Genomic DNA, 27,459 nt, shown 5'->3' on the forward strand with positions numbered 1-27,459 from the left:
GATTATTGGGGCCGCCGCTACGGCCGCTACACCAGAACTGCGGCCGGATTATTGAGGTAAATTCCCTTCACGCACAGAGCAGCCCGCGGCGGGCACAGCCGTCGCGCGCTCTCTCTCTTTCTCTCTCTCGCACCCCAACGGGACGCCCCATGAGTGCGACAGAGACAGAGCGACGATGATCCCGAGCCCCGGGAAGGGCAGGAAAACCGCGTCACGGCATTTCATTTTGTGTAATTTGTCTAATGACCCAGCCAATTGTGTAGCAGAATCAATTAAAATATCACATTTTTGTATTGTTTATCGTTTAAAATAAAATGTAACGCAGTGTTCTGAACAACCAACTAACTCCCTTTTAGTATTTTTGTGGAGTGTGTTGTCTGGAAGAAAAATTACACCAGGAATTAAAATAGAGTATTTATTTGTAATTCACATCTGAACTGAAGTTTACAAACAATAGAATGGACAAAAATATACAGGCAATGGCTGCTGACACAATGTATTTCACCCAATACTCATACAAATTTTAGAAAAAAGCAATACTAATACTGTTTATGACAGGTAAGCTTTCAATGGTTGGTACAGCACAGAAATGACAAACTGCTCCTCAGCTAGCTTCAAATCTTAAGGTAACTGACATGAACAAACACACTTCTTTCTACATCTAACACAACTTAAATAGGATATGTGAAACTAAATGGAACTTTTTGATATGCTTACTTCATAAGAACTTTGACAATGTGCATAAAAAGTTGTTGAGCGTTAGCAGCATAAGACACAACTGAACACAATGCAATGTTGGTTTCTCACCAAGGCATTTAATTTTGTTTTAAGTACAACATAAAGCTACATTACATTAATACTATACTGGAAGCACCATACTCTCAGATGAGAAACAGACATCTTTTGCTTTAAAAATGTGTTCTGCCAGATAAATTGTCTGTTTCTTATCTGAAAGTTCAAGCATATTTTCATAAAAATATAATTCATTGAACAAGCAAATTTAAATCAAGGCAAATATCTAAAACAATTTATTGGGCAGGTGATAAGAGAAGGAAGACAAACAATTTCTTTACAGCCGCAATCTGTTGCTTTTCTTTCCAGGTGGCAAGACCTGCAACAAAGAAATGGAAGGTACATTAGAAAAATTTGAAAGAAACAAGTTTTTGATACAAGAAGCCAGCATGAGATACCTACACTTTGAGAATAGAGGTGTGGATCTTGTCCCATCATTTTTTCACGAATCACCCAACGCAGATCAGCATGAGAATCTTCCCCTGGACATTTTCGTTGAGCCCATAAAGTTTGGTAATAATGATAGAGGCTGACTGGGTCACTGCGGCCCGTTCTGGCACCACCTGAGGTTGAGCCTTGCAACTGCCATGGGCGGATGACTGAAAACAAATATGAACAGAGATTAGACTAACAAAAGAATACAATAACAAACAATGAGAGCAAAAAAGATTTTAATGAACTTACAAGAAGTTTTTGGCTTTACAGCCTCTTGCAATTCTTCTTCACAAATTGATTTGGTCTTCACTTTGCGGGTTGGCAAATTTTCTTTCTGCACACACCTCTCTGACAGAGATGACGATGTTGAAGAGAAACTTTTTTTCGATGTAGTCCCTGAATAAATTGAAAACATTAAAAACCTAGGAGCTATTTTTGGAGTAATATGCCTTATGATGTGATAGCAAAAGTGTATTACCTGAGTCGACTGAAGTCATTAATTCCTGAAATAAGTTTTGCTGTCTAAATGCAGGGGCACTCTTCTTTCCCACAGATTCACTTCTGTTTGATGGATTTAATCTTGTGGGTCCAGTATTCGATTTCATGGACTGATTCGACAAGGCTGCACTGCTAGAATAATAAGTGAAGTCCGATGCTGCTGAAGAAAGAGATGTCAAGGACCCGGAACTGGAGCTCAGCTGGTCATGCACAATCAACTTCTTTAAGTCTGCAATAAGTACAATAAAAATTATTGATACTAGAGCTGATCTATAATTGCATATGCCTTGCGTTGAAAAGTAACAAATTCATTGTTTACCTCTGATGAATTCTTTGAGCTGGGGAGGACTTATGTTTTTGTAGCCAAGTTGATTGAGGTGAGCAAGAACTTCTGCAGGGTCAATTTTATCAGTTAGCTCCATTTTCTTCTAAAATCAAAGCAAAGCGAAAAACACAGATAAGTGAATGCGCTGTTGAGGAAACTCAAATTAAGAGAGAAACTGAAAGAATAAATAAAGAGAAACGACTCAAACAGTCATAACCAAGCAAAACAAACAATTAATGGTTTTTATCATTTCCTTCACATTGTCAGGACATCTATTATGAAATTACAGACTGTGCCATCAACACCGTAGAGGCTGGATTAGTAAAAGTGCAATCGATTCTCACATTAATTCACCTTGTCACCAATAAACGGAATCAGACCAATGCCAACAACAATCCACACAGTTTAAATTTCAACAAACTTTTTTCCACGGCCTTTGACAACTTAAACGAACGAAAAACCAAGTGACTGCAAATAACACCTTCCCTATTCACACGACAGCCCGTCAACCGAGGGAGAGTGGAGGAGAGGCGGGGGGGGGGGGGGGGCGGAGGGTGGTGGGCGGTTGACTTCGGGAAAGCCGAAGGCAAAAAGCCGAACCCGAGCAACTGTCGTGTCAGTCGTTGAGGTTCTGTCATTCCGATAGGTCTGTCTGCTGTCCAGTCTTGTTTATTTATTCAGACAAGTGTCCGCTACAAGCGTGACACTCATTGACACGAGCGAAAATGTTGCACAACATCGACCCGAAAGCGAAAGCCGTCCACATCGAGACTGGAAATATGCTCAGCATGAATAACATAATGCTGAAGGTTTGGCAGAGCCCCGTGGACGAGGTAAGGTTAGAGCCAAGTCGAGGCCGAGCATTCCTTGTCCTATCCTCCAGACGACCGAGGACCGAGGCATTGCTGTGCGTTCATGTAGAGTTCCAGTTGCCTTCGTTCCAGGGCGTTATGACCCAACCTTTTACTTAAGTGTTTTCATTCATGCCATTCGTCATTTCCTCTCATTATTTTTATTGATTCTAGTTGGTGGAATGCTTGAAGATTGTTGCAAAAGACAGCCAAGGTCTTTCTCCCATTCCAGCGGATGGCTTAGTTAAGGTGACTACTCACTCTTGACTTAAAATAGCTTGGGACACTAATGATGGTACTTAATGTCAGTAATTAATTTTTGACACGCCATTGCATTTTCATTTGTTCTTTGGTAGGTTGGTCCATTGAAGAACAACAGCGAAGTGGTCAATTCCTTTGATGTGGAAGACAAGAAGGATCTTAAAATAAATGTCAAAGTTTTTGTGACAAGGACTAACAAAGAGACTCTCATAGATGCTGTTAATGAGGGTATGTAAAGTAATTGTTTTTGTCAATATATATATTTGGTGCCTGCCTAATACAAACACCCTTTCTGTAGCTCTTTTGTCGCTGGAAACGGACACAATAGATTCTCTGGTTCTTGCTTGTCCTTGTTCAGATGAGACACAATCTGAGAAGTCACTTCCATGGCTACAGGTATTACTGATAATTTTTTTTTTCTCCTTAAAGTTTCTTTTGTATAGGATTTCCTTTTAAACCATGATTTTTTTATGAATCTGATCGACTTTTTTCCATATAGGAGCTGTGGAGGACTCTAGAAGATTTTGTTGAGTCGAAAAAAATAATCAGCCTTGGTCTTAGCAATATTGACACCCAAGTGTTCATTTCTTTATACAACTGGGCAAAGGTAATTACCAATCATGAGAACTCGTGACTTGCTTCTCATTGTCCCCATAAAAACTTTTTTTTTTTTTTAATTTTCTTAGGTGAAACCCAGTATTGTGCAAGTTAATTTAGCCACATGTTGTGTTGTGCCACCTGCACTGCAAGAATTTTCGAAGCAAAATGACATTCAATTGAACACAACCAGTGATCCTGCAGGTAACACTTTTCCGCGGAGCTTTGGTATATTTTTCATTGACATCTGGTAACTTTCTTTGGTTCAAATTTGTTGCAGATATTTTACCAAAGGACATGCTGCAGCAGATCCTGGATCCCTCACTGCCCTTCAGTTTGGTGTGGGTGTTCCGTTATCAAGTTCAGGTCAAGTGCAGAGGAGTTTTAGCCAGCAAAGGCTATGTAGTGTGCTGCAAGCAGTCTGATTAGCTCTCATTTTCAAAACTAGACCTGTATCTCTCGCGCATGAGAGATGTTTTCTAGTGAAGTTGCAAAGAATGAAGCATTTTTCCTGTGATCCTGACTGAAAATTCCATTTTCTGAATTTTATTTGTTTTTTTCAGACAGGTAATTACTCTCACCATTCTTTATCTCTAGAGCAGGTTAAAAGTTTGTGATACTGAAAATACCAGTTTGAATATCAGTAGAGAAAATACTTTGTATATTTTATTCTTGTAATTCTATAAGTGGCTTTCTATTTTTAGAACAATTTAAAAGACGAGTGGGATACTTAATTAATGTTAGTTGTGAATTTTCTAGATATTTTATTATTGGACTATTTGTACTATTAGATGAATTCAATCATTTTGCTACTTCATGCCTTGATTGTTAAAGATGTCAAACATGCACTACACTCCATGGTTTTGTACACAGGATAAATTAATGGACAGATTGTTGGTTTGTTCTTTTGTTAAGAGAATATATTGCAAGTACTGTATTCACACAATGAAGTCATCTTACACCTTTCATCAGACTTGTTATATTAAGATTTTTATAATTTGGAAAAGATTTTAACAGTCTACCAGGGTATGTAACATTGTTACCAATAAACACTAAGTTGATATGTTATAATTTTTATTTGATGTTGTATTCCATTGAAATTAATCCAATTTTCAGGATGTTGAGGGTCCTATTATGTCTGCAAAAAGTTCTTTCGTGCGGTCCTGCCGAGTTTGCATTTGTTTCCATTCATTTCTTCGATGACGGAATAAATCCAGAGAGAACTTGTTAGCTAATATCTTGCCTGGATCTGTTGCCATTATGAGGGACTCTCTGTGCGATAGTTCCTCCAATATTTTCATTTGATTTCCTAAGGATGCCTTTTTATAAATGCACTCCAGTGCATATGATCCTTTTTTACTGCAGGCCATTTCAACATATGACCCCTTTGAAATAGAAAGAGAGAAACATTGCATAAAAGGTGGCCAAAACTAACATTCACTATTATTCAGAACAAAAGAGAATGAGTACTTACACGAAATCTATGAAGTAGTCGCTCCCTGCTCTTCTCACCAACAAATTCACTCTCAACAAAAGCAGTTATGACATAACTGCCCCGCAAATCACATGCTAAAGACTTTAACTCGGATGTCGGCATTTCTAGAACACTGTTGACTATCTGTTTTGAAACAATGAATAATCATTTATAGATAAATCTGAAATACAATTGTGATCTATTGTTCTACACCGACCAGAGAAGAACAAAACAGAGAAAATACATACACTGATAGGTTTCTTATATGTAAGGAGAGTTTGGACGATTATGGAACCATGTAAATTGATAAAAGACTTCTTCACTCCATCCTTTCCAATGGCTGTGGCTGTAGTCTCATCCTTCTGTTTGTAATCTTCATAGGTGCACAGTCGTAAGGCTAGAGGCACAAACATTGATCTTCTGTCTGCTGGCTCATAGCAGTTGAGAGCGTTCATGAGGTGCTAAAATTACATTTTCACAAGGTGGTAAGATAGAGTAAAAAAGAAGTTAAAACAAAAACTTTAAAGGATATCTACTACTTACTCGAATGAATTCTGCCTGTTTAACAGAGAGACGTTTGCAAACTTGACAAAGAGCTAGCAGGACTCCAGTCTTCCCAGAGGCAATAATTTTGTTCATGCCAGGGGCTAGTTCATCAAAAATATTTTCAAACTGAAAATCAAAATTTTTGCAATACATACAGGCAATGGAATGTGCTAAATATACTCCAAAATATTTAATTCCATGAGACTCACCTCGCTTGGGTCTCCCATGCACGCTAGGAGTCTCTGAACAGCAAAATTAGTTGCTAAATCACAGGCTAAATCAAAAATACGGCCCATAAAGCAGTTGGCGTATATTTGAGTTACATATTTGGAAGAAGCTTGTTCTAAAGCTGACTCCAATAGTCGAACAGAAGCATCAGTCGTAAAAACAGGAGGGACCGCTGCTGTACTAGATTCTGAAACAATACACGCATGATAGAAAATGGCATGAGTTGGAAAGGCTAGGATGCAACTGAAATTTAATTACCAAAATCCTTTTTATCTTCTGTGCTCTCCTCTAATGTCTTTTTACTGAAGACCTGATCAATAAGCTGTTTCAGAAGCCGCTTCTTTAATTTTGGATTATTTTTAGACAATGCTTTGAGAAGCGTTTGCAACAGGGCAGATGTGCCATTACTGTACGCCAAGTCTAGAAGGTGGTTGACATAAATAAAATTTTAAATAGATAATAATATTGAACAACACAAAAATCAAAGGGGATCGTTTCTGTAAACAAGCTCCATTATACCTTCAAATTGTGACATTGAGGATATGTGTTTGAAATATTCTTTCAACAATTCTTTAAAACCATCAGGCAGGACCACATCTTCCACCACCTCAGCATCATCCTCAGTTTTCATTAGTGAGGACGAGAAATTGGCCGGGACAGATTTTTTCGGGCCGTTTCTGCTCTGGCTCCGGTTGCTGTTACTGTTGGAATCACTTGGTGGCAATCCCGCAAGGCTCATCAATATAGTTCGGATAGGATAATTTGCATATTCATCCCATATGAATTCTTCCAAATTGTTCAATAAAAATTTTCCCACTTTAAGCACCCATTTGTTGGCAGCATCTGCTGTCAACTGTTTTGCTTGGTCTTCATCAGATTCTATTGCACTAGAATTGTCTTCGCCATTCGACTAAAAAAGGAAACAAAGATACAGGATTGATTGAAAACGTTCTTGAGGGCGGCAAACTTACCAATGAAATCAAATGTCATACTCACTCGTCCAAATTTCGCCACAGTTGCTATCAAAGTCTCGAAAACATGCCCAGCAAATCTGTCCGTTGCGGCAATTCTCAAATGGGATGAGAAAACTTCCATGTACTGAATCAGCGAAGATGGCGGGGCACACTTGATCAGGGCCTCTATCACTCTGGACCCAATCTGATTACGGCAATAATCCAACTCGTTTCCCTCCGTCGTGGCCAGGGCATTTGTCACTAGGCTTTCTGCGGACAAGACATGAAACAGACTCCCTCATGCAAACCAAGAGCGCAGGGATAGCAGAAACGAGCAAAGGCGACCTAACCTTTCTCCTCGGGACTGTCGAACTCTCCATTGAGACGCTCCAAGATGCGGACAAAGTAATCATACGTGTCTTGGTCCATCTGCATCCCATGGCCGAACTGTCCCTTCCTCCCCATGCCCTTGGCATTCTGGAGGAAACTTTTCCGCTTTTTCGGCCACCCATGCCGCCTCTGCTCCTCGGGGGCCGCCATTTTCAGTGTTATGCTGTTGATGTTGACGACGGCGACGGCACGTCTGTTTCCGGTTCCTTTCGCGAGTCAATTTTCGTCTGCTGGGAAGTGCCGTCGGTGCAGCACTCACTTTGTGCGGGTATTCGCGACTTTCGCTCGGTTTCTATGTGGAGGCTGCCCCGCGGGCTGCGGATTCGGGCGAGGCGTGGCGCGTCGCGGCCGTAGCGACCTCCATCGCCGCGTTCTACCCTGACCTGGGTCGCGGGGATGCACGGCCGCGAGCCGCGACGGGGCGTTGGGGTTATGGACTGGCTGGCCGCGGGTGCGGGTTGCGTTGCGCCCCTGCCCTGCCTTTTAACCCAAAGTGACAGCTGCGTTTAAGGTTGCGCAAGACATCGCCTGCACTGTTGTGTTCCGAAAGACCACCGCCCCTTTGCGTACGTTGTGGTGGCAGCCTGGGTTCGAAGGCAGAGCTCATGACCCAAGGTTAGGGCGAACGCACGGCAGAGTTAGTTACTCCGGGAACGCCTACCTGACGCCAACGGTGCGAGGATGCGGTGTCAGGCGTTTGCATTCTCTGCTCCTGGTGAGTAACGGCTGCTTTTTACTCTGTTGATACTTCCCGGTGTCATACTTACATTTTTATTACTTTTCTTGAGCTCAATGAAAGTAAGAGAAATGAATGATATTTCCTTTTGCTGTTTTTCCTCTGCGCTCTACAGATTCTCAACCGAAACACTCTGTTGCATTCATTCTATTTTTCATCCCTGCGGGAGCCAGGTCCTTGCCATTCTTGCACAAGTGCAGCCTTGCAGTCGCCTTCTCCGTATCATGTTAAGACCAGGCCATTCTCATCATGAGCTAAATCACTACTTCGCTGTGCGTCTCCTCAACTTACGTTGAGTGAAAAGCATACCTAAACCTTATATATGCGACACATATTTTTTTAGGGGGTGGGGTGGGGGCGTTGAAGGGGGATTGTTGAATTGGAAAATATTGTCAGATAGTGATTGCAAATGTATCCCACCCCACGAATAAGGACATCGGCTTCTTTTGTCAAATCAAACTTTGTGAAAGGCGCTATCTGACATTGCAAATTGGCAGGAAGCACCTCCTTTCCCCATGACCCACTCACTGGCCCTGCAGACAGATTCCAAGAGTCTTTTCAGTCGCTCTGTCTCTCTCGCACTCATGGGGCGTGCCGTGTAGGTGCGAGAGAGAGAGAGAGAGAGAGCAATCGGCGAAAACGACTCTCGGACTCATCCACTGCTAGAGCCCTGCTGACGCCGTGGGAGCGAGGGCCGACGAGGCGGCGAGGGCTCTAGGTGTGTTCAATTAGGGCAGCCTGGCTGGTTGCGTAAGCCCTTGGCGAATGGGTCTGCTGCAGGCCTGCAGGGCGAGGCAGGGCGAGGCACGGCGAGGCACGGCGTGCTTGCCAAGCAAACGAAGCACGCGGACCAAATTAGACTCGAGCGGTGCGCAAAAGATGGGCCCGTTAGAGCTGGCCGAGCCTGCAGGCACACTGAGTCGTTTTCGTCGCTGCCTCTCTCGCACTCATGGGGCGTCCCGCGCAGGTGCGAGATAGAGCGACGACAACGACTCTCAGTCTGCTGGCAAGGGTCTTAGCGAGCCGGACTCTGCCTCAGCGCAGCCTGGCTGGCCAGGAAGTGCAACGCTTTACATGGGGCGTACACTGTACACATGTCCTGCATGCTTTGGCTGGCTTTGGCGGACACGCTCGACTCGAGGGCTCGCGGCGAAGAGTTCGGTCCGCTCAGGGGCTGTGCTCGCGGTGCTGACTCGCTGAATGGTAGCGGCGTAGCGGCCACTCTATGGGGGTGTGGCTGTGGCTGCGAGCCAAGTCTGCCGGCTGGTCTGTCTGTCTGTCTGTCTGTCTGTCTGTCTGTCTGTCATCTGTCTGTCTGTGTGTCTGTCTGTCTGTCCATCCATCCATCCATTTATCCATCCATCCATCTGTCTGTCTGTCGCTCTATCTCCGCCTCAGGCAGATGCACGGGCATTTTCGCCTTGTTGTACCCCAGTCGCCTAGGCAACCGCGTCGGCGTCCGGAGTGCCGTGGCCAGTGCGGCGCCAGCGCCTGTCTCTGTCTCTCTCGCACTCGATGGCCAGTGCGGCGCCAGCGCCTGTCTCCGTCTCTCTCGCACTCGTGGCGCCGGCCCGCGATTGATCGACTGATTGAACTGACCTGCGCTCGCTCGGGCCGCCCGGCTGGCGGTGCTGGCGGCAGTTTGAATTCAGGGACAAGGTTGTCGATGACGTCACCGTGACGGTGCACTGTGTGACGCGTCACTCCGTTGTCACGTTGTGTCACCGCCGCGATAAGGCAGTGTCTTATCGGCCCCTTTGTTTCGCACCCAATTATGGTGTAACGAGACACTGTCAAAATCTGCGGGCTCCTCAGAACCTTGAATGGGAACTTGAATGCAGCAGGTCAGTTCAATCAATACAGACCTTGCTATCGCCCTGCCATGCGCTCGAGGCTGCGAGTGCGAGAGAGACAGTCGACGCGCCCCGGACGGCCTGGGACGGCCCGGACGCGGACGCGGTTGCCTAGGCGACCGGGGTACAACACGAGGCGAAAATGGCCATGCACCTGTAGGCAGACAGACAGGAAGACTGGCGACTTGGCTGAGGGCCGCATAGCCACACCGCGAGCTACACCCCCACACCATTCAAGGCGGCTTACTCTGGCCCGCTCAAATAATCTCGCCAAAGCAGCGCGTCGTCATCGACCACTCGACTTTTTGACAAGTACTTGCGAAATTTTGACCAACTTTAAGACAAAATACCCGCTTTCTCTGTGCTGTCTAGTAAGCCGTCACCTTGAGCCCCTCTCTGCCAAAAACAACACTACGGAAAATGACTTTGAATTTCAGTCTACAAATTTTTGAATTCCACATGAATTTTGGATGAGTGTCAATACAGTGCAGCCAAATTTCCTTGATTGTAGTTGTAAGGTTCATCAATTCCGAAGAAGTCCAAGTCCGAGTCCAATTTTGAAGAAAATTGGACTATTAATTCACGAATTTGTTAGAAATTTGACAGAGTTCCTGCCACAAAGTTCTACAAATTATGGCTAAATCTTATGAATTTCGAAGAAATTTGACTAAAATTCACGAGTTTGTTAGAAATTTGACAAAATATCTGCCACCTGACACTGGTGCCCCTTCCGTCCGTGCCTCTGCATGTCTGAATCGTCCGATTACGGAGGGACCGCTACTGTATCTCTGGGCCCCGGCATGGGCCCGGCCTCTGAGGCACTCTAGCCCGGCCGGCCCGGCGCCCCGGTTATCGAGCTCGGAGTTGAGAGCGATGTCATCGCCGGAAATAGCTCACGCTCTTTGAACTCGCTGGGGTCTTCGCACGGCGATCGCCCGCCCCGGTTTTGACGGAACGGACCAGGTAAGTCAAGTACTTGACCTGCCACGACGACCTAGGTTAGGTTGGGACACTCCAAATCCAAAGGCGATACACTCCAAAAAAAAGTTAGGAAATTTCGTATTCAAATGAGTCTTGACGTTTCACAGCGGTCTAAACCTCAATTTTCATCACATGCTTATCAAGTTAAAGATCCTGTACCCACTACATGTTTTTGTACACATTTTGTACGAGGCATCACAGCTTTTTGTGCACACGAATTTTTCGCACAAATTTGTACGCGATTTTGCAACAAAAAAAGGGGGGAAATATGTGCAGCTTTTCGTACAAAAGGGTACGAGAAATTCGTATGCACACTGTGATGTCTCGTACAAAATTGTGCATAACATTAGTGTGTGATGAAATTTAAGATTTGGGTTATAACAAACAATCTTTCCATAAAAGAGGCGATGAACGAGAGAATTGCCCTAATTTGTCGGCACAGTACATCGGAGTCAAGGTGCGGCCAAGAGGCGTTCCGAAAATGAATGGGGCAAAAACCCGGAGCCACGCGCGGCACCGCGCGGCTGGCAGTTGCCAGGGTCTTATGCTCGTACACTGTTATGGTTTATGGTGACACTCATTGGCGGAGAGCTTTACGATGACAGGGAAGGAGGTTCTTCTCCGCTGTGGTCACTTGTTTGAAGCGGCGAAGAGGCTGCAGAGTGACTGGCGCGTTCTCTCCATGACGAGGCACATTTCGCGTTCCTGTTTTCTAAGCATAAAGGAAGGATTGCAAACTGGCTGCGAAAAAAAATGCGGCACAGTGGGCCGGAAGACCAGTGGAGGCGGCCAAAATTCCAGACGCGTTTTGAGCTCCAGAGTCTCTAAACAGGACTCGAACCGAACGTGTGACCCGGATTCCTCGTTCGGAGAGCAATCCATTGGTAGGGTCACACGTTCGGTTTGACTCCCATTTAGCGACTCTGAAGCTCAAAACGTGTCCGGGATTTTGATCGTGTTTTTGACAGTGCGTGCCGTGTTGTGTGAAGTGGCTCCGCCGTGGAGGGCTGTGGAGGCTCGGCTGGAGGCCAGGGTGAGGGCCAAGCGCCAAGGGCGGCTGTGAAGTATTGATGAACGTTGTCGTTAGGCCCCAAGCTCGCTCTGTCTCTGTCGCACTCACGGTGCTCTCGATTAGGGTGCGAGAGAGACAGAGCGGGGTCGCCTGCCCACTCGCCGAATGCAGGTCGATGGTCGTGGCGGAGCATGGCGGAGCGTGGCGGAGCATGAATACGAGCCACCGAGTCACCGCACCCCGGCGGGGCGCAGGGAGGGCGGCGGGTTTTGGGGTTTTGGGGAGAAGCACGGAATGTTACACCGCGACCGCGTGGCTATCGTGTTTCCGGTGGAACGTCCCGTCCTTTGGGACACGTCGTCATGGGAGTCGACTGCGCACACGCCGGCCATTGCGTAAGCCTAAAAGTAGTATGAACAAAATTAATAGTTTTTCTCCTAAAAAATTATTTATTTTTATTGTTAAGGGTTGTGAACGTGTTTGGAAGATGAGGCCGCTTCTTTGCCCCCAGTGGGGCCAGGGGCAAAAGACCGGGGGAGAAGGAAAAATTCTGGACGTTTTGAGCTCCACAGTCGCTAATTGGGACTCGAACCGAACGTGTGACCCCACAAATGGATTGCTCTCCAAACGAGAAATCCATTGGTGGGGTCACACGTTCGGTTCGACGCCCATTTAGCGACTCTGGAGCTCAAAACGCGTTTAGAGTTTTGGCCGCCTCCGCCAGTCTACTGGCCCACTGTGCGCCTGCGAGTTAGACTGGCCGACTGCCCCGCCGAGCTCGCGTGCCGCCGGACTGCCTAGCCGCCGGGGGCGCTCGGGGTCTCTCTTGGTTCGACGAGTGGTTGCACAAATTACGTAACACCAGTCACGCGCCCCGTCACGCCGCTCCAGACCTATCCGCGCATAATCTCCGATAGGGCGTATCTCGAGGCGAGTTAATCTTTCCACCGTTTGCAGTGTGCTTGATAGTTTCTTGTTTTGTTTTCAAGTCGGCTGATTGGAAGATGATCGCGGGTTCGGACCGGTTCGGGAGGTGCTTCAGACTTCGGCCCTTATTCTTTAAATGTAGCCGCCGAGGTGTTGCACCACGTGGCTGATAAGAAATCTCAGAGTGTCTCTGCAAATGTCTCTCAGGATAGTTCCGACGCGAACCAACGCGAACCGACCGGTCGTCGCTACCCCATGTTGGAATGAGGGGAAGCTCCTGCCGCGCGGGGTATTGATATTGATTCTGTTCCTTTCTGCTGCCCCTGCACTGCACAGTGGGCCAGAAGACCGGCGCGGCGGTCAAAATCCTGGACGCGTTTTGGGCTCCGGCTCAAAAGAGGGCTCGAACCGAAGGTGCGACCCCACCAATGGATTGCTCTCCGAACGAGGAATCCATTGGTGGGGTCAAAATTTTGGTTCGAGTTCTGTTCAGCGACTCTGGAGCTCAAAACGCGTCAAGAGTTTGGGCAACAGGCGCCGGTCTCCTAGCCCACTGTGCACTGACTGCATAAGACGTTGAAAAAGTCATCCCGTTTGCCACTGACACTGTTTGAGTGCTCACTTCATGGCGTTTTTCTCTGCTTTCCTCCTTTGAGGCGCGGTTAGTGTTGTCAGTGCCAACTGTCCTTTTTATTAGCCAAATCGGTGCCAAAGTCACTACTCCCCCAGTTCTGCTGTGGGTCGGTGCTTGTGGGCGGAATGGGGGCATCTTGCCTCAAATCACTGACACTAAAGCAAAAATCCGTTTTCTTTTGTACCTTAAAGTTGTGTCATTTTAAACCCATTTTTAATAAAATTATTTTGACAAGTTGGGAGTGGAATGGGAAAGTGTACGAATTTGAACCCGCGACCTCTCCATCACTGGTTATCTCGCCCGCCGCGCTGCGTCGTCACTGATCCACCGGATCACCCCGATAGACTTTATCTTGAGACGGAGCTTTCTCGTCTGAGAGAAAATACGTGCTTTCCCTTTGGCTTTTCCGCCCATCCATCGTTTTTGTTTTATTTTTGTTTTATTTTGTTTATGTGTGTATGTATGCACTCAACAAAATATTGGTTTCAAACTGGACTTGGACGACAGTCTCACTTTTCAAGCAGAGGACTTTTTAACTCTCAAAGTAAAGAGTGACTGCTGCAAATAAGACACTGCATGCATTTGAGATTTGTTGTAGTTGCTTGCTCGAACGCTAAAGGTCTGCCGAGGCCAAACAGCGCTGATGCTGCTGCTGATGATGTGTTGTCAAGTCAAACAATAAACTGCGTAATCTCTCAAAATAGAGAGCGCCGGCCGTGGGTATCTAGAGCCCTTAATATCCCTTATCGTTTTCCAACTAAGTGAAAAAACTATTTAGTTCGCTCTTAAAGACGGTGTCGAATCACCCTTTGATTATGCCGCTCTGGCCCGGCTTGAAATCGATGGAGCTCGCACTGGCTGTTTCCTTTTATCTGCTATCTGAGCTGTAGGTTCGCAACCCGTGCCGAGAAATTTCCACCGTTCGTCTTAATGAGACTGCGTGGCCGCTATCTGCCCAATTTGATCCGAAACTGAAAACAACACTGTCGCCAACTGCGGGGAAGTAAGGGCTACGCAGGGCTGCCAACTGCAAGTGTGACGCAGCAGGGCTGCCAACGGCAAGTGTGACGCAGCAGGGCTGCCAACTGCAAGTGTGACGCAGCAGGGCTGCCCACGCACGCAATCGCAATCACCCGTGTGCGTTTGAAAGGCCGAGCGACCTTATCTTTCTGAGACGGCTTTAGTTGCTCGGTTTCCTCAAAACGCGGACCGGGAAAAAGCGCGTCGAGAGTAGCGGCATGTGATTCACCGCGCGCTGTCTCTGTCGCACCCTCGGGGCGCCCCGTCTGGGTGCGAGAGAGACAGAGCTTGCTGGCACGGGCCCAGTGCATTTACATGGCGGTTCGCCTACCGCGACATCGTAGCCGGCCGGCCTGGCTGGCCGTGCCCCACCACGTGGTGGACGAGAACCCCGACGAGAACCCCGACGAGAACCGGCTTCGGGTTTCCCCGGACGGAAGAGCGGTTTGGCGGGACCAAACTCGGCGCCAAAAATCGAAATGGTTTCCGTATCAAGAAGGCATCCCACTCAACCCTTCATTTTTTTGAAAAATTCTCTTTACAAGAAATTGAGGTCTTGAGACTTGTTAAATAGGTCTGATTTACCGTCTGAATCTCTTTATGCATGTCTGTCTGCCCGTCCGTGCGCGCGCACCCACTACGCCGCAAGGGGCTTGACATTGGGGCGCACAGGTCAAACCTGAGGAGAGGTGACTCGAAATTCGAGATTTGCCTCGCGGTTCTCCGACCTCAAATGTCTGTCCGCCTGTCTGTCTGTCCATCAGCCTGTCTGTCTGTGCATCAGCCTGCCTGTCTGTGTGTCGGTGGGGCTATCTCACCAGCCGCCTCTAATCTCCAACTGTCGACGGACGGTGCAAATTGTGAATTGTTGCAGAATTTGCCCTGACATTGTCCTTCTTGCTCGCTCGTGTCTCGATAAGTCGTACAGTGGCGTCGCACGGACGCGCTGGCCGAAAGCGTTTGAACTATCGAGCATCGTCCAATGCCCCGAAGGCGTTTTCCGTCATCCCCCCTCCCCCTCCCCCCAGCGCCGCCTCGACCAACAACCCCCGAGTCCACCCTCAGTGGTTATCCCAGTGGGCCAACGATCTGACGCCCTTGAACGATTGGGTGACACGACCACTCTCCGTCTCCCTCTCTCTCCCTCCCTCCCTCCCTCTCTCCAATATCCGCCCCTCCTGCACGTATTTTCTCTCTCTGGCTGCCTGCCAGGTTACAGCATGCGGCGCCGACACTGCAGGGAAGGAGAGTAGGTCCCTCGCAACGTCAGTCAATTTTTTTGACTTTCGAAAAAAAAAGAAGAAAAATGTCGTTTGAATCCGCTTTGTTTCGTCGGAAGTGCCCCCTCTCCCCCACGAGGTCGGTGAAATTTGACCGAGTTATTTTTGGGAGCAGCGGGCGGCGACAGGACGCTCCACCGACGGACGTCCGGATTAATGCGGAGCCGCGGCTCAGTTTTCGTTTTGACGAGGACCCTGCTGTACCAGAAGGAAAGCACAGTTCAGTTTGCGCGGCACGAAAGACTAAATTTTACCATGTCCTTGGTCGAAATGAAAATTTTAGTTCGTGCACAGAAACGGATATTTTATTGCGTGCATAAAAGAATAGCAACTTTACTTACGTTGATTGATGTTTGAACTTTTTAGTATGTACATTAATTAAAATGGAATTGTTATGACGTTTTTGAAAATGGGGCAGAATCCTAATCATTTAAAGCATATTTTCAAATTTTTGCTTCCAGCAGGGGATTGGCAGACAATTTTTTAACTGTGTCATTGCATGTGGCAGGGGCCTCTTCAAATTTGGGACTATCTTCTTTTTTTATTATTTTTTTTTCACTTTTTTTTGCCTGTTGCCATGCTTGCCTGACCCCGGAACTCTGGGAACTCTGCTCACCCACTTCAGATGATAAACTCGTCGCGACTTGCAGAAAGGAGACGCGACGGCGGGACGGTGGCGGTGGCGCGCCGTGGCGGGTGCACCCGGTGCACCGGACGTCTCGTCTCTGTCGCACTCGAAGAGACGCGTGACTAATGGGTCTTAGTGTGTGTGTGTCGCTTTTTTGGACACTGCACCCGCCGGCGGCTGGCGGTGGCGCAATGGATGTCAAGGACTTGGGTCGGGGGTTGTGCGGTAACCCCACGCAGGGCGCGGCGGGTGGATGTAACTCTCTCTCTCTCTCTCTCTCTCTCTCTCTCTCTCTCTCTCTCTCTCTCTCTCTCTCTCTCTCTCTCTCTCTCTCTCTCACGCACACACACAGACACACTCACTCACTCTGCAGCAGCAGAAGCCCCAAAGTGTGTGCGCGTGTTGGTGTTGGAGGCCGCCATGGCCGCACAGTGAAGGAAACGAGGGGGTGGGGGTGGGGATTTCAAGGTCCGCTGGGGGCCGCAAGGGTGGGGGGTGGCGGCGGCGGGGGGTGGAGTTGCAAGGAGCGATGGCTGCTGTTTCGTGGAATAGCAGGTCTCTCTCTCTCTCTCTCTCTCTCTCTCTCTCTCTCTCTCTCTCTCTCTCTCTCTCTCTCTCTCTCTCACACACACGTTTCAGGAGGCGGGTGAAATTGAGAGTTTGCCCCCCTCCGCTTTTACAATGTTGCTCTGCTCGTCCGTGCTCGATAAATATAGCTTGATAACACCTTGACCCCCCGAGTCGCTCGGTATTGTAAGTTTCCGTGCGTGGTGCCCGCTCGGGTGCCCGCCTGCCCAGCCTGCCCAGGGCGACGGTGATAGAGCGAGCGCGCGATGGACTGCGTCGTCCCTCTCCATCCTTTGCTCAAGGACGGCGGTGCGTTTTGGTTGGGCCGCGGCGTGGGCCCGGCTACCTTTTGCTTTATAGAGTCCTAGAAGTAAGTTGAAGTAGTTCTGGGACTCTAGGCTTTCTGCGTGGCAACCTGCCTCCATTGCGCAATCGTCGCAATCGCGTCCCTTTCGGCTTTTGGCGGTTCCTCCACGCGAATCTCGCGGTGATAATAGTGTAGGCAAATAGTCGCGCCGCGCATTCTCTCTCTCTGTCTGTCTCTCTTTCTCTCTCGCGGTCTCTTCTTTTTCGTCTGCCCTCTCTCTCTCTCCCTCCCTCCGCCCCGCCCCGCCGGCCGGCCTAGAGAGGGTGCTGCGCCGCGCTGCACCGAGTGAGTACGAGAGAGAGAGAGAGAGAGAGAGAGAGAGAGAGAGAGAGAGAGAGAGAGAGAGAGAGAGCCATTCCGCTGCGCCCGTGGCGCTGCCGGCGCTGCTGGCGCTGGCTCTGGCGGCGTGGGCGCGCGGCGGCTTGGCGCGGCGCGGCTCAGTCGGCCCCTCAGTCCGCTGCCGGTCCCCGCGGAGTGCACGCGTTGCCGCCGGTCCGTACTCGCGAACCGCCGAGCCGCCGAAACTGTCTCCGCGACGAGCTGAAGCGCGACGAGACGAAGGCAAGCCTAGGCAAGCGCCGTGTGCTGGTCCGTGCTGCACCGCCAGTGTCGTGGATGTCGCACCGCCTGCCCGGATTGGGGTTGCTCGAGGAAGAGTCTTTTCGCTGGGTGAGTCGCGGCGTCCTGACTGGGCTGTCGAGTTTTGAGCGTTTCGAGCTCCAGAGTAGCTAAATGGGACTCGAACCGTACGTGTGACACCACCAATGGATTCCTCGTTCGGAGAGCAATCCATTGCTGGGGGCTCACGTTCGCTTCGAGTCCCATTAGCGACCCTGGAGCTCAAAACGCGTCCGGGATTTTGAACGCCTCCACCGGTCTGCTGGCCCACTGTGCTACCCCTTGCGCTCGTCTTGCAGGGTTGGCGTCGCGGCGCCCGTCTTATCGTAGGCGGTAGATAGGTCGGTACTTGAGGTCAATGTCACGTGGCCCTCACCTGTCCGCCGGCTGCTGCGAGCGTGATGGGCTGATTCGGCAAAAAAATAGCAATTAGCGGGAAATGGCATTGGCTGGCAACAGCGCTGGTCTGTGTGAAAGTGAGGCGTGTCCTGGCAGGACTGTTATCCTGCCTTATCACTCGTGGGTGCCCCGACAGTGTGCTCTGTGACGCGTCAGGCGACCAGACAGCCCCCCGCCCCCTCCCTCTCCCCCCCCCTCACTCCCCGGTCGGTTTCGCACACCGTTTGCAACGCAAAGTGGGGCTCGCCTTACGCCTGCCTAGGGATTCCTAGTAGAGTCCTGTGCTATTTGCGTGCCGTGTTTTTCCTTGTCGTGCACTTCTTTCTTTTCTGTCTTCTCTTTTCTTTTTCTTTTTCTTTTGTTTCGTTGGCACCCCATTCAAACTGAAGGGACAGGGGGTCCCCTGTTGTGTCTAGGGCCAGCGGGACCCTGACGTGACAGCGACAGGATGAGGGAATCGTCGCGGCGCAGACTGAGAGTCGTTTCCGTCGCTCTGTCCCTCTCCCATTAGTCCCGTATAGGTGTGCGAGAGAGACAGCGACGAAAACGACTCTCGGGACCAGTCTGCTGGGGCGCAGGGCTTGCCCAGGGCCTCGCCCAGGGCCGCGCTGGCCGCCGCCAAGTCGCCGAACCCAAGGACCCCCAGGACCCCCAGGACCCCCAGGGCCCGGCGTCACGCGTGCAGCGGACACCCCCCCATCCCACAGTGGGCCAGAAGACTGGTGGCGAGGCGGCCGCGAAATTCTAGACTCGTCTTTAGCTCGCTAGAGTCGCTAAGTGGGACTCGAACCGATTGGGTGACCCCACCAATGGATTGCTCACCTAACGAAGAATCCACTGGTGGGGTACACGTTCGATTCGAGTCCTCTTTAGCGACTCTGCAGCTCAAAACGCGTCTCGAGTTTTGGCTGCCTCCACCGGTCTTCTGGCTTACTGTGCAACCCCTCTCTTCGTTCTTTTAATCCTCTTGACTCCTTCTGATCCTTCTCCATCCCCCCCCCCTCGGTCTCTATCCTTCTGATCCCATTCCCCGTCGCGATCCTCACCACTTTGACCCCCGGGCAACTTTCGATCATCCTCACCCCTTAACCAGTCCCTCCCCCTCCCCCATCGATTCCCCCTCCCCTTCCGCCAACTACTGAGGCGAACTAGCTCCGCAAACTGCCGTCGGCTTCTAGGATCCCATAAAAACGCCCTCATTTTCTTGTTTCCCGGCGCTGATTACCAGTGTCTGTCCGTGCGTCAGTCTCCTGACGGATGATGCGCGCGTCCTTGGGTGCCTCCTGGAGCCGGTCTCCTGGAGTTTTCCTCCTGGAGTCTGCCTCCTGGAGCCTGCCTCCTGCAGTCTGCTTCCTGGAGTCCTGTGTCCTGGAGTCCTGCCTCCTGGAGTCCTGCCTCCTGGAGTCCTGCCTCCTGGAGTCTGCCTCCTGGAGTCTGCCTCGTGGCGAGTGGCTTTTCGAACTCTGGAACAGATGAATATGGATTGAGGAAGAGATTGTTCAACATCCATTTATTCTTTTTTTTTCTTTTTTTTTTCAAAATTTTTCTGTTGGGAATACGTTTTTTCTAGTGTCGTGTTGCATGTTGTAGGGCGCGCCGCGGAATGGCAGCTCCCTTAACATGGATGGCCGTTTTGCACGAATGTCGATACGCGAGGCGATATATATATTTTTTTAATGACGTTTGATGTGAGCACGCCAGCCTACGACGCGCCGGGATGCTCGCACACTACACGGCACATCAATAGTTCAGCGTGGAAGGAGTGGGTGCGGCCACAGAACAGCGCACAGTGGGCCGGAAGACCGGCGGAGGCGGCTAAAATTTTTGACGCGTTTTGAGCTCCAGAGTCGCTTAATGGGACTCGAACTGAACCTTGAGACCTCACCAATGGATTGCTCACCTAACGAGGAATCCATTGGTGGGGTCACACGTTCGATTCGAGTCCTCTTTAGCGACTCTGGAGCTCAAAATGCGTCTGGATTTTTTGCCGCCGCCACCGGTCTTCTAGCCCACTGTGCAGCGTACCAGCATGGGTTTTCTCGGATGGCATATTACACGTGTTCCATTCTCGTCGCTCTGTCTTTCTCGCTCGCATGGGGCGACCCGTACAGGCCTGCAGGACTGAACTCACCGGTCCCTCGCGAAGAGCCGAGCCGGGCGGTCCCCCCATTCATATTCGAATTACGTATTGCGCAGTGCCTCGCACTCGCACTGAAAGGTGCTCCATCTTCGTTCCATTCTCAGCTCATCCGAAAGTCAAGGTCCCGGACAAGGCGTGTGGCGGTCAATGTCAGCTCAAGGCCGCTGCGGCCCCGCCCCGCCCCACCCGCGCAACGCGAAGTGGCTATGGGAGTGTACCTGTCGCGGGCGTTCGGTTCCTGGAGTGTACGAGTCTCTGTTCCTGTAGTACTCAGTGCGAGGTTCGCCTCTCTCTCTCTCCCCCCCCTCCCCCAGCCTGCATTCTTTGGACGTCCCTGGCCCAGCTCGGGCCGCCACCTCGAGGCCGCCGCCTTGGGGCTTTGGGCCCCACAGGCCGCGGGCCCCACCTTCGCCTGTCCCTAGAGGATTTAGCGGTGTGGGTCCGTCGGGGCGGGAACAGTGCACCTGCTGTCCCTTCCCTCGCCTCTTTTCCCAGCCCTTTCCGCTCCTGGAGTGTTCGACACGTGCGCCCCGACGGGTCGACGGGTCCTCCTAGATAACACCGTTAGGAAGGTACTCGAAACGGCCCTGGCCTCAGGGCTTCGGGATTCTTCCACGCGTAGGGATTCAGGGCAGCCTCACTGCCTCGCCCGGCCTGAGAGTCGTTCTCGTCGCTCTCTCGCACCCATACGAGACGCCCCGGGAGTGCGAGAGAGACAGCGACGAAAACGACTCTCAGTCTGCAGCGTCTGTCGGCTTGTTTGGTCTGCACGAGGCTCTCCCGGAAAAGGACAGCTGTATGGTTCTCTCTGGAAAAGCGGCACGACACGACTCGATGTTTCCCACTGTCATTCCCCAAGACCAAGTTTTCGCACTGAGGTATTCTAGCTAAGTACTGAAAATTAATGACCCTTAACTGGTGCTAAGCTGCGCGGCGAGGCTCGAATATTAGCACAGGTGTGGTCTGAGGTATTCGATTAGACCGCGATTAGCGCTGCAACTGAAAATGTAGCAACGTTCTTGAAACAAAATTAGCGGGGCTTTAATTAACAGAATGGACGTGTTAATTTTGGCACCTTCATCGTCATATCTGTCAACTTTTGTTTTTCTTTCATTTTTTTTTTTTGCGTGGGCTTGCCGCTGGCGCTGTATTTTCCCGCCACAACCCGCGACAGCCAGCCGCTCGCGCGGTTGAATGGGTTTTTGCCCGTGTCTGTCTGACTGACTGACTGTCTGTCCGTCCGTCCGCCCGTCTGGCCGACCGCCAAGGGTAGGGAAATGGGCCGGGAGATGGTGTACGCGACGGCAAGTGTGTGCGCGTCACGGTTTGAGAGGAAACATGTCGGCGGGCTGTGAGGCTGTGGAGCGAGGTGGGCCGTCCGTCCACTGCGCGCAACACAACCGGCCTGTGACGTCAGTTTTCAATTTAAATCATTTTCGGTTTTTCCCGTAGACGCCGTCGTCATCTCTGGACGTTGAACTACACACTGGGAAAAAAAATTTTTATGCACTTTTGGGGACGTAAATTTGCGCTCTCTTTCGCACATGCGTGAGTTTCCGCATAAAATTACGTCGTCATGCATAATATTACGCATAGGCCTATCAAACGCAAAACTTTCTTCTTTGTTATGCAAAATTTTGACTTTGTTATGAATAATTTCTATTTTTTATGCATGCTTTTTACTTTGCTATGCATGATTTTAACTTTGTCATGCATAATTTTTACTTTGCCATGCATAAAACGCATGTGCAAAAAAAGTGCGTCACCCCCGTAAGAACATAAAACGTGCATAAGGATTCAGTGTCGCGTTCAGTGTGCTTGCGTGCCGGTGGCGTGCCCTGTGCGTGTAGTGGCATCGAAATGCAACGCCGTTTTCCTTGTCGCTCGCACGCGATGGGCTCGTTGCTATTTTACCACCAATGCCTCGGCATTTTTTTAATTTTTTTTTCAGTGTTTCACCGTGTTATTTAGAAGCGGTTCTGCCGCATCAACGCAGCCGACGCGGACTAATCGGGCTAGAGGATGTCGTACACGTGAAAAAAAGTTCGAGAGTCATAGCAGCAGCGTGGCACGCGTGCTAACTTTCTAGTGGCAGACGGCCGCTAATTTTTTCGCGCCACCCAAATAACGCGATGGTTAGTGCTCCGCCGCGAGTGTCTCTCTCGCTCCCGTTGCGCGAACCGGACCGGCCGAGTCGCTGTCTCTCTCGCACTCATGGGTTTCTCCTCAAGGGTGGGAGAGGGACGGAGCGACAAACCGATGTTCGGCATTGCTCGGATGTCGCACGATGACGCGGCCCTGCCCGCGCTGCAGACTCATTCCGAGAGTCGTTTTTGTCGCTCTGTCCCTCTCGCACTGATGGTGCGTCCCGTGTAGGCGCGAGAGCGACGGAGCGACGAAAACGTCTCTCGGAATCGTCTGTCTCTCTCGCACTGATGGGGCGCCCCGTGTAGGCGCGAGAGCGACAGAGCGACGAACACGGCTCTCGGAATCGTCTGCTGGTCGGCATCCTTGGCCGCTTGGTTCAGCGCGTTCCGCGGCGCTGCACTGCAAGGGCGTCGGGCCGCCCAACTGCACGCAGCGCCACTCGCAAAAAAAAAAAACTCGCTGGAAACGGCAAAAAGAATGACGCCAGCGTGTGACCTCGGCGTGGGGGACGCGCCCAACGGCCAAACCAGAATCGCGACGAGAGAGAGAGAGAGAGAGAGAGAGAGAGAGAGAGAGACGGCGCTGTGTCACCTGGCGGTGTCCTCTCTCTCTCTCTCACACACACACATACACACACACACACGCACACACTCAGCTTCTGCGCGTGATTTGCCGGTTTCCTTTTCCGGCGGGTCACTGACTCCAGGCGAGGAGTCTGCCTGCGAGAGTTTCGACGACTGGACTCCTTTTTCCTCGTTTGAATGCCTAACGTGACGGTTCCTTGTTCCCTGTGCGCAGGCGTTGGGTGCGCGTCCCGCGGGACGCTCGGGTCGAGCTAGCAGCGCCAGCAGCGCAGCGCGTCGCGACCGTCGCGACCCCGCGGCGCCATGAGGGACACCGCCAACAAGGTGCTGCCCGACAGCGCCGTCTACAAGGATGTCGTCATCGTGGGTAAGTCAGCGACAGTCAGCGAGGCCACAGCGCACTTTGCCAGAAGACCGGTGCAGGCGGTCGAAATCCCGGACGCGTTTTGAGCTCCAGAGTCGCAAAATAGGGCTCGAGCCGACCGTGCGACCAATGGGTTGCGAACGAGGAATCCATTGGTGGGGTCACACGTTCGGTTCGAGTACTATTTAGCGACTGTGGAGCTCAAAACGCGTCCGGGATTTCGACCGCCTCCACCGGTCTTCTGGAAATCCACAGTGGAGCGCCTGCGAGAGCGCGGTAGGCAGCCCGCCGCGCTCGCGTGCGTTGCATACCAGGCCAGTCTGCCTCCACGGCGCTTGGCCGAGGCCGAAGGCCGACACCGCAAGTTTTTGTTGTTGTTGTTCTAACTGAGCTTGGACCGGTTGCAGGCAACGGGCCCTCGGGCATCGCCGTGTCCCACGTGCTGGCCGGGCACAGGCCGTACCTCCGCAGCGCGCAGCACCCCGACGAGATGCTGTCCGCGCGCCTGGCGGGGCTGCTCCGCGGCGAGGCCATGGTGCCCCTCATGCAGCAGGACCTGCGCCACCTGTCGCAGGGCCTGGAGGGGCGCGCGCCCCACCCCCTGTCGCTGCTCATGGACGCCCTGACGCACCCCGGCGCGGACCAGGGCCTGGAGCTGCCGTCGCTGCTGCAGTGGCGCCTGCACCCCGAGAAGCGCGTGGACCACGTCGTGCTCGGCACCAGCCCCCCCGGCGGCGCCTGGCAGGTCAGTTTTAAAAAAAAAAAAACTTTTTTCAAACTTTTTTGAAAGTTTTGTTCAAACCTTTTACTTTTTTTTTCAAACTTTTTTTTAACTTGAAACTTTATTTTTTACTTTTAATTTTAAAGTTTTGTTTAATGTACGAAACATTGCTTGACTACTTTAAACAAATTTTGAATGTTTTGTTTTATTTCCCTCCCCAGACCATGATCGGCAACGTGCTGACCATCAGCCTGGCGTCCTGGATGGAGCTGCCGGGCGTAGACTTCCGCACGTGGGAGTCCTCGGCGGGCACACTGCACGCCCTGCACTCCAACACGAACGAGCGCTTCAGCTCGTGCCTCAACAACAACGGCAGCAAGGAGGGCCGTGCAAGGGCCGCCTCCGTGGCGCAGTACTACGCGGACTACGTCAGGCTGCGCGGCCTGCAGAAGTTCTTCCACTGCGGCACCAAAGTCTTCAACATCGAGCCGCTGGAAAACGCAGTTTGCCAGGTAACGACGCTCACCCGCCTTCGTATCGGCCTATCGGCCCCAGCTCTGTTTTTCGCGCGCGTTTCCCTTACTTATGCACTGTTATTTTATTTTTTGTTTGGAAAAAAAATTTACGGTGTTTTCTTTCTATTTCAGTGCACAGAGACTGTGGCCAATGAATGGTGTGGCAGGAGGCAGTGCTTTGCCAGAGCTTTGTGGCTTGTGGAAGGCTTTGATCAAGTCAGTGGACAGGCTTTCACCTATGTCAGCCAGAAAGTGGTCATAGCAACAGGTTGCACGAGCAAACCGAATCGCTTGAACGTCCCAGGGGAGTTGACGAAAAGCAATCACATTGTGCATGACTCTGGGTCAGTTGAGGAATTGGTTAGGAGAATCAGAGAAGAAGCTGATCGAGATCAAACCGGTAAGTCACCCTACTTATCTATTGCCATTCATATTTAATTTCTTCCAGTGAAATTTTGTTGATATCATATGTTTTTATTTTGTAGGTGTAGATCCTATTTTGATTGTTGGAGCTGGGCTGAGTGCTGCAGATGCTGTCCTGGCAGCTCGATTCCACTCTGTCCCTGTTCTTCATGTATTCCGTAGTAGAACCATTCCTGTTGATCGTCAACTGCCTGAGATCATGTACCCAGAATATCATAAGGTGACTAATTTGTTACTAATTCCTGCAAGCTTAATTAATTTGAGTGAAATGTAAATTTCAATTGTATGTTAATCTTGTGCCTGCAGGTTCATCAAATGATGGAAGATGGTGGAAAATGTTACCCACTGTATGAAGCACTCCCTGAACACAGAATTCTCAGTCTCACAGGCCTTAATTCACCAGATAGAAAAATTCTCATGGAAGGCCCTGATGGTCGACATTGTGCTCATAAGGTATCTGGTGTTGCCATTCTGATTGGAGCACGCCCCAATTTATCATTCCTAAAATCCATTTGTAGCTCCGATGGAACAGGGTTAGGTGCTAATGCCAATGCTCCTATTGATTGTCGCTCAAACCCAATTCTCATTGATTTGTGGTCTCATAAAGTAATGCGAGTTGAACAGCCAGGTCTTTATGCACTGGGGCCTTTAACAGGAGATAATTTTGTACGTTTCATTCATGGAGGAGCTTTAGCTGTTGCCTCTGGTATACTTAATGAGAAACAATGTTAGTGTAGTTATTTTACCAAATTAATTAACTATTTTTCAAATATATTTTTTAGATTAAGAACAAAGCACGGAAAATAAATTTTACATTCTAGTTTGGCTAGAAATTAACTCTTATACTCCTGTTTCTATTTATAATCTAGTTTCTGTTGGTTTCATTATGTAGTTTGACAGCAAAATAGTTTTTCACAAATTTTTTGTATTAGAATTTTTTTTGTACTATTCAAACTTTTTACTACTTTAACCAACGAATTCTTCTAGAAGGAGTCCTTTGCAGTGAGAATGAACATCCTATAATTTATTTCATTCGTCCATGGTGATTAACAGCAAAATGTGATACTCCTTAATTGAGCTGTGATATTGATATTGCAAGGAGTTTAAACATTGGCTTTGAAGAAGGTTCATGGTTTCCAAACGACACTAGCATGGAACTTAAATTAATATCGAACTTAACATGCTCATATCTTTCATTGTATCGAGAGCAAACCTTTGTGCCTCATCGTACTGTATTACAAGAGTACATCACAAGAATAATAATGTACTTTCCATACTTCTAGCCAGTGGTGTTTGCAGTATTGTTTTGACTTGTTTTCTGGTTGTGTAAAGTATTTCTTTCTGTGTGTTATGAAGTACCTGCTGGATCTGGACATTATTGCCTTTCCCAAGATGGCAAAGTTTTATTTTGTCAGTTAATCAAATCCTTTCAAAAGGCGTATATTTTCTAATGATTGTGCCTTTGTTGATCAAAGCACATCTGTTATAGAATCTATCATCAAAATATGAAACTTTGTAGATAGATGTATTTTCTATATAGAACTCATATTGGATTCAGTATTTTAACTCATAATATTAAGTTGAATGGGGAAAATTTGACATACATCATCACTCACCAAATTTGAGCAACAGTACCCAGTGTTTTATTTCAGTTTTGTTTTTTTCTTTCTTAAATTTATTTGTGGTCACTTGGTCACACTGTATCATATTCTCTTTGAAAATTTTCCTTGCTTTTATTTTCTCTAAAAAATGGAAGAAAATCAGGTCTTCATCTGATTTCTGTCAATGCCTATTGAATGATCAGATTTACCCAGAAGTGTAGTGATATCTGACTCTAGAATGTCAGTTTCGAAATGTTGATTGACATATTTTTGTGCCTTTTTCTTCCTTTCGTTCTCAATTGTATAAACCATAGGCCGCAAATCCAGTTTTCTGTTATGTGTATGTTTGTATAGCTCTTCTGTGATAAGAAATGTTCGAGCATGTTATTAGCTCCTCAGAATGAATAGTACTTGGTGTCAAATTGTTAATTTTGATGTGTGCATTTTGACATTCCAATGAAACTTTGTAGTTGAAACTAATTTTTTCCAACCTATTTTTTACACTCTTATTTATTATGATGACCTGTTCAATAAAGCTGGTACTGTATCATTCCATTGTCATAATTGCCAGTGACAGTAATCTGTTATTCT

The 27,459-nt window shown here is 49.3% G+C and overlaps 4 protein-coding genes across 8 annotated transcripts; 2 read left to right on the forward strand and 2 right to left on the reverse strand.

The window, feature by feature from the left end:
- Positions 1 to 480: 480 nt before the first annotated feature.
- LOC117648559 (hydrolethalus syndrome protein 1 homolog) lies at positions 481 to 2,549 on the reverse strand. 4 transcript variants are annotated; one of them, XM_034391097.1, is made up of 6 exons: positions 2,405 to 2,549; positions 2,045 to 2,153; positions 1,706 to 1,954; positions 1,477 to 1,623; positions 1,195 to 1,391; positions 481 to 1,111 (listed from the first exon to the last, which is right to left on the reverse strand). In XM_034391097.1, the coding sequence occupies exons 2-6, from the start codon at positions 2,145 to 2,147 to the stop codon at positions 1,070 to 1,072; spliced, it is 738 nt and encodes a 245-aa protein (XP_034246988.1). In that variant the 5' UTR covers positions 2,148 to 2,153; positions 2,405 to 2,549; the 3' UTR covers positions 481 to 1,069. The 4 variants fall into 4 exon arrangements, with proteins under 4 accessions (XP_034246988.1, XP_034246980.1, XP_034247002.1 ...); XM_034391089.1 differs by having other exon boundaries at positions 2,395 to 2,547; XM_034391111.1 differs by having other exon boundaries at positions 2,045 to 2,150; positions 2,405 to 2,516.
- Positions 2,550 to 2,645: 96 nt separating this feature from the next.
- Positions 2,646 to 4,830, forward strand: LOC117638961 (glutamate--cysteine ligase regulatory subunit). Its single transcript, XM_034374209.1, has 7 exons — positions 2,646 to 2,883; positions 3,076 to 3,150; positions 3,258 to 3,390; positions 3,461 to 3,558; positions 3,662 to 3,769; positions 3,849 to 3,963; positions 4,040 to 4,830. The coding sequence occupies exons 1-7, from the start codon at positions 2,776 to 2,778 to the stop codon at positions 4,186 to 4,188; spliced, it is 786 nt and encodes a 261-aa protein (XP_034230100.1). The 5' UTR covers positions 2,646 to 2,775; the 3' UTR covers positions 4,189 to 4,830.
- Positions 4,817 to 7,649, reverse strand: LOC117638958 (nucleolar protein 9). Its single transcript, XM_034374204.1, has 9 exons — positions 7,311 to 7,649; positions 7,004 to 7,230; positions 6,527 to 6,917; positions 6,266 to 6,427; positions 5,989 to 6,194; positions 5,777 to 5,905; positions 5,482 to 5,694; positions 5,234 to 5,377; positions 4,817 to 5,144 (listed from the first exon to the last, which is right to left on the reverse strand). Exons 1-9 carry the CDS (start codon positions 7,498 to 7,500, stop codon positions 4,872 to 4,874), a joined length of 1,935 nt encoding a protein of 644 aa, XP_034230095.1. The 5' UTR covers positions 7,501 to 7,649; the 3' UTR covers positions 4,817 to 4,871.
- Positions 7,650 to 7,925: 276 nt separating this feature from the next.
- LOC117638960 (oxidative stress-induced growth inhibitor 2-like) lies at positions 7,926 to 27,438 on the forward strand. Of its 2 annotated transcripts, none has more exons than XM_034374208.1 (7): positions 7,926 to 8,065; positions 23,459 to 23,611; positions 24,016 to 24,353; positions 24,551 to 24,841; positions 24,977 to 25,244; positions 25,330 to 25,487; positions 25,574 to 27,438. In XM_034374208.1, the coding sequence occupies exons 2-7, from the start codon at positions 23,548 to 23,550 to the stop codon at positions 25,997 to 25,999; spliced, it is 1,545 nt and encodes a 514-aa protein (XP_034230099.1). In that variant the 5' UTR covers positions 7,926 to 8,065; positions 23,459 to 23,547; the 3' UTR covers positions 26,000 to 27,438. The 2 variants fall into 2 exon arrangements, with proteins under 2 accessions (XP_034230099.1, XP_034230097.1); XM_034374206.1 differs by lacking the exon at positions 7,926 to 8,065 and adding an exon at positions 17,809 to 18,024.
- The last annotated feature ends 21 nt before the right edge of the window (positions 27,439 to 27,459 follow it).

The sequence above is a fragment of the Thrips palmi genome, unplaced genomic scaffold (genome assembly GCF_012932325.1).
Source record: "Thrips palmi isolate BJ-2018 unplaced genomic scaffold, TpBJ-2018v1 HiC_scaffold_10, whole genome shotgun sequence".
Taxonomy (NCBI): Eukaryota; Metazoa; Arthropoda; class Insecta; order Thysanoptera; family Thripidae; genus Thrips; species Thrips palmi.

Excerpts from the sequence above, each read along its gene's own strand:
- LOC117648559 (XM_034391097.1), bottom strand. The coding sequence starts at position 2,147 with ATGGAGCTAACTGATAAAATTGACCCTGCAGAAGTTCTTGCTCACCTC. Across the intron at positions 1,624-1,705 it reads AATGACTTCAGTCGACTCAG|GGACTACATCGAAAAAAAGT; the intron begins GTAATACACTTT and ends CAATTTATTCAG. Across the intron at positions 1,112-1,194 it reads CACACCTCTATTCTCAAAGT|GTCTTGCCACCTGGAAAGAA; the intron begins GTAGGTATCTCA and ends TCTTTGTTGCAG.
- LOC117638961 (XM_034374209.1), top strand. The coding sequence starts at position 2,776 with ATGTTGCACAACATCGACCCGAAAGCGAAAGCCGTCCACATCGAGACT. Across the intron at positions 3,151-3,257 it reads CAGCGGATGGCTTAGTTAAG|GTTGGTCCATTGAAGAACAA; the intron begins GTGACTACTCAC and ends GTTCTTTGGTAG. Across the intron at positions 3,559-3,661 it reads AGTCACTTCCATGGCTACAG|GAGCTGTGGAGGACTCTAGA; the intron begins GTATTACTGATA and ends TTTTCCATATAG.
- LOC117638958 (XM_034374204.1), bottom strand. The coding sequence starts at position 7,500 with ATGGCGGCCCCCGAGGAGCAGAGGCGGCATGGGTGGCCGAAAAAGCGG. Across the intron at positions 6,428-6,526 it reads CTCAATGTCACAATTTGAAG|ACTTGGCGTACAGTAATGGC; the intron begins GTATAATGGAGC and ends ACCACCTTCTAG. Across the intron at positions 6,195-6,265 it reads AGAAGATAAAAAGGATTTTG|AATCTAGTACAGCAGCGGTC; the intron begins GTAATTAAATTT and ends GTATTGTTTCAG.
- LOC117638960 (XM_034374208.1), top strand. The coding sequence starts at position 23,548 with ATGAGGGACACCGCCAACAAGGTGCTGCCCGACAGCGCCGTCTACAAG. Across the intron at positions 24,354-24,550 it reads CCCCCGGCGGCGCCTGGCAG|ACCATGATCGGCAACGTGCT; the intron begins GTCAGTTTTAAA and ends TTCCCTCCCCAG. Across the intron at positions 25,245-25,329 it reads AGCTGATCGAGATCAAACCG|GTGTAGATCCTATTTTGATT; the intron begins GTAAGTCACCCT and ends TTTATTTTGTAG.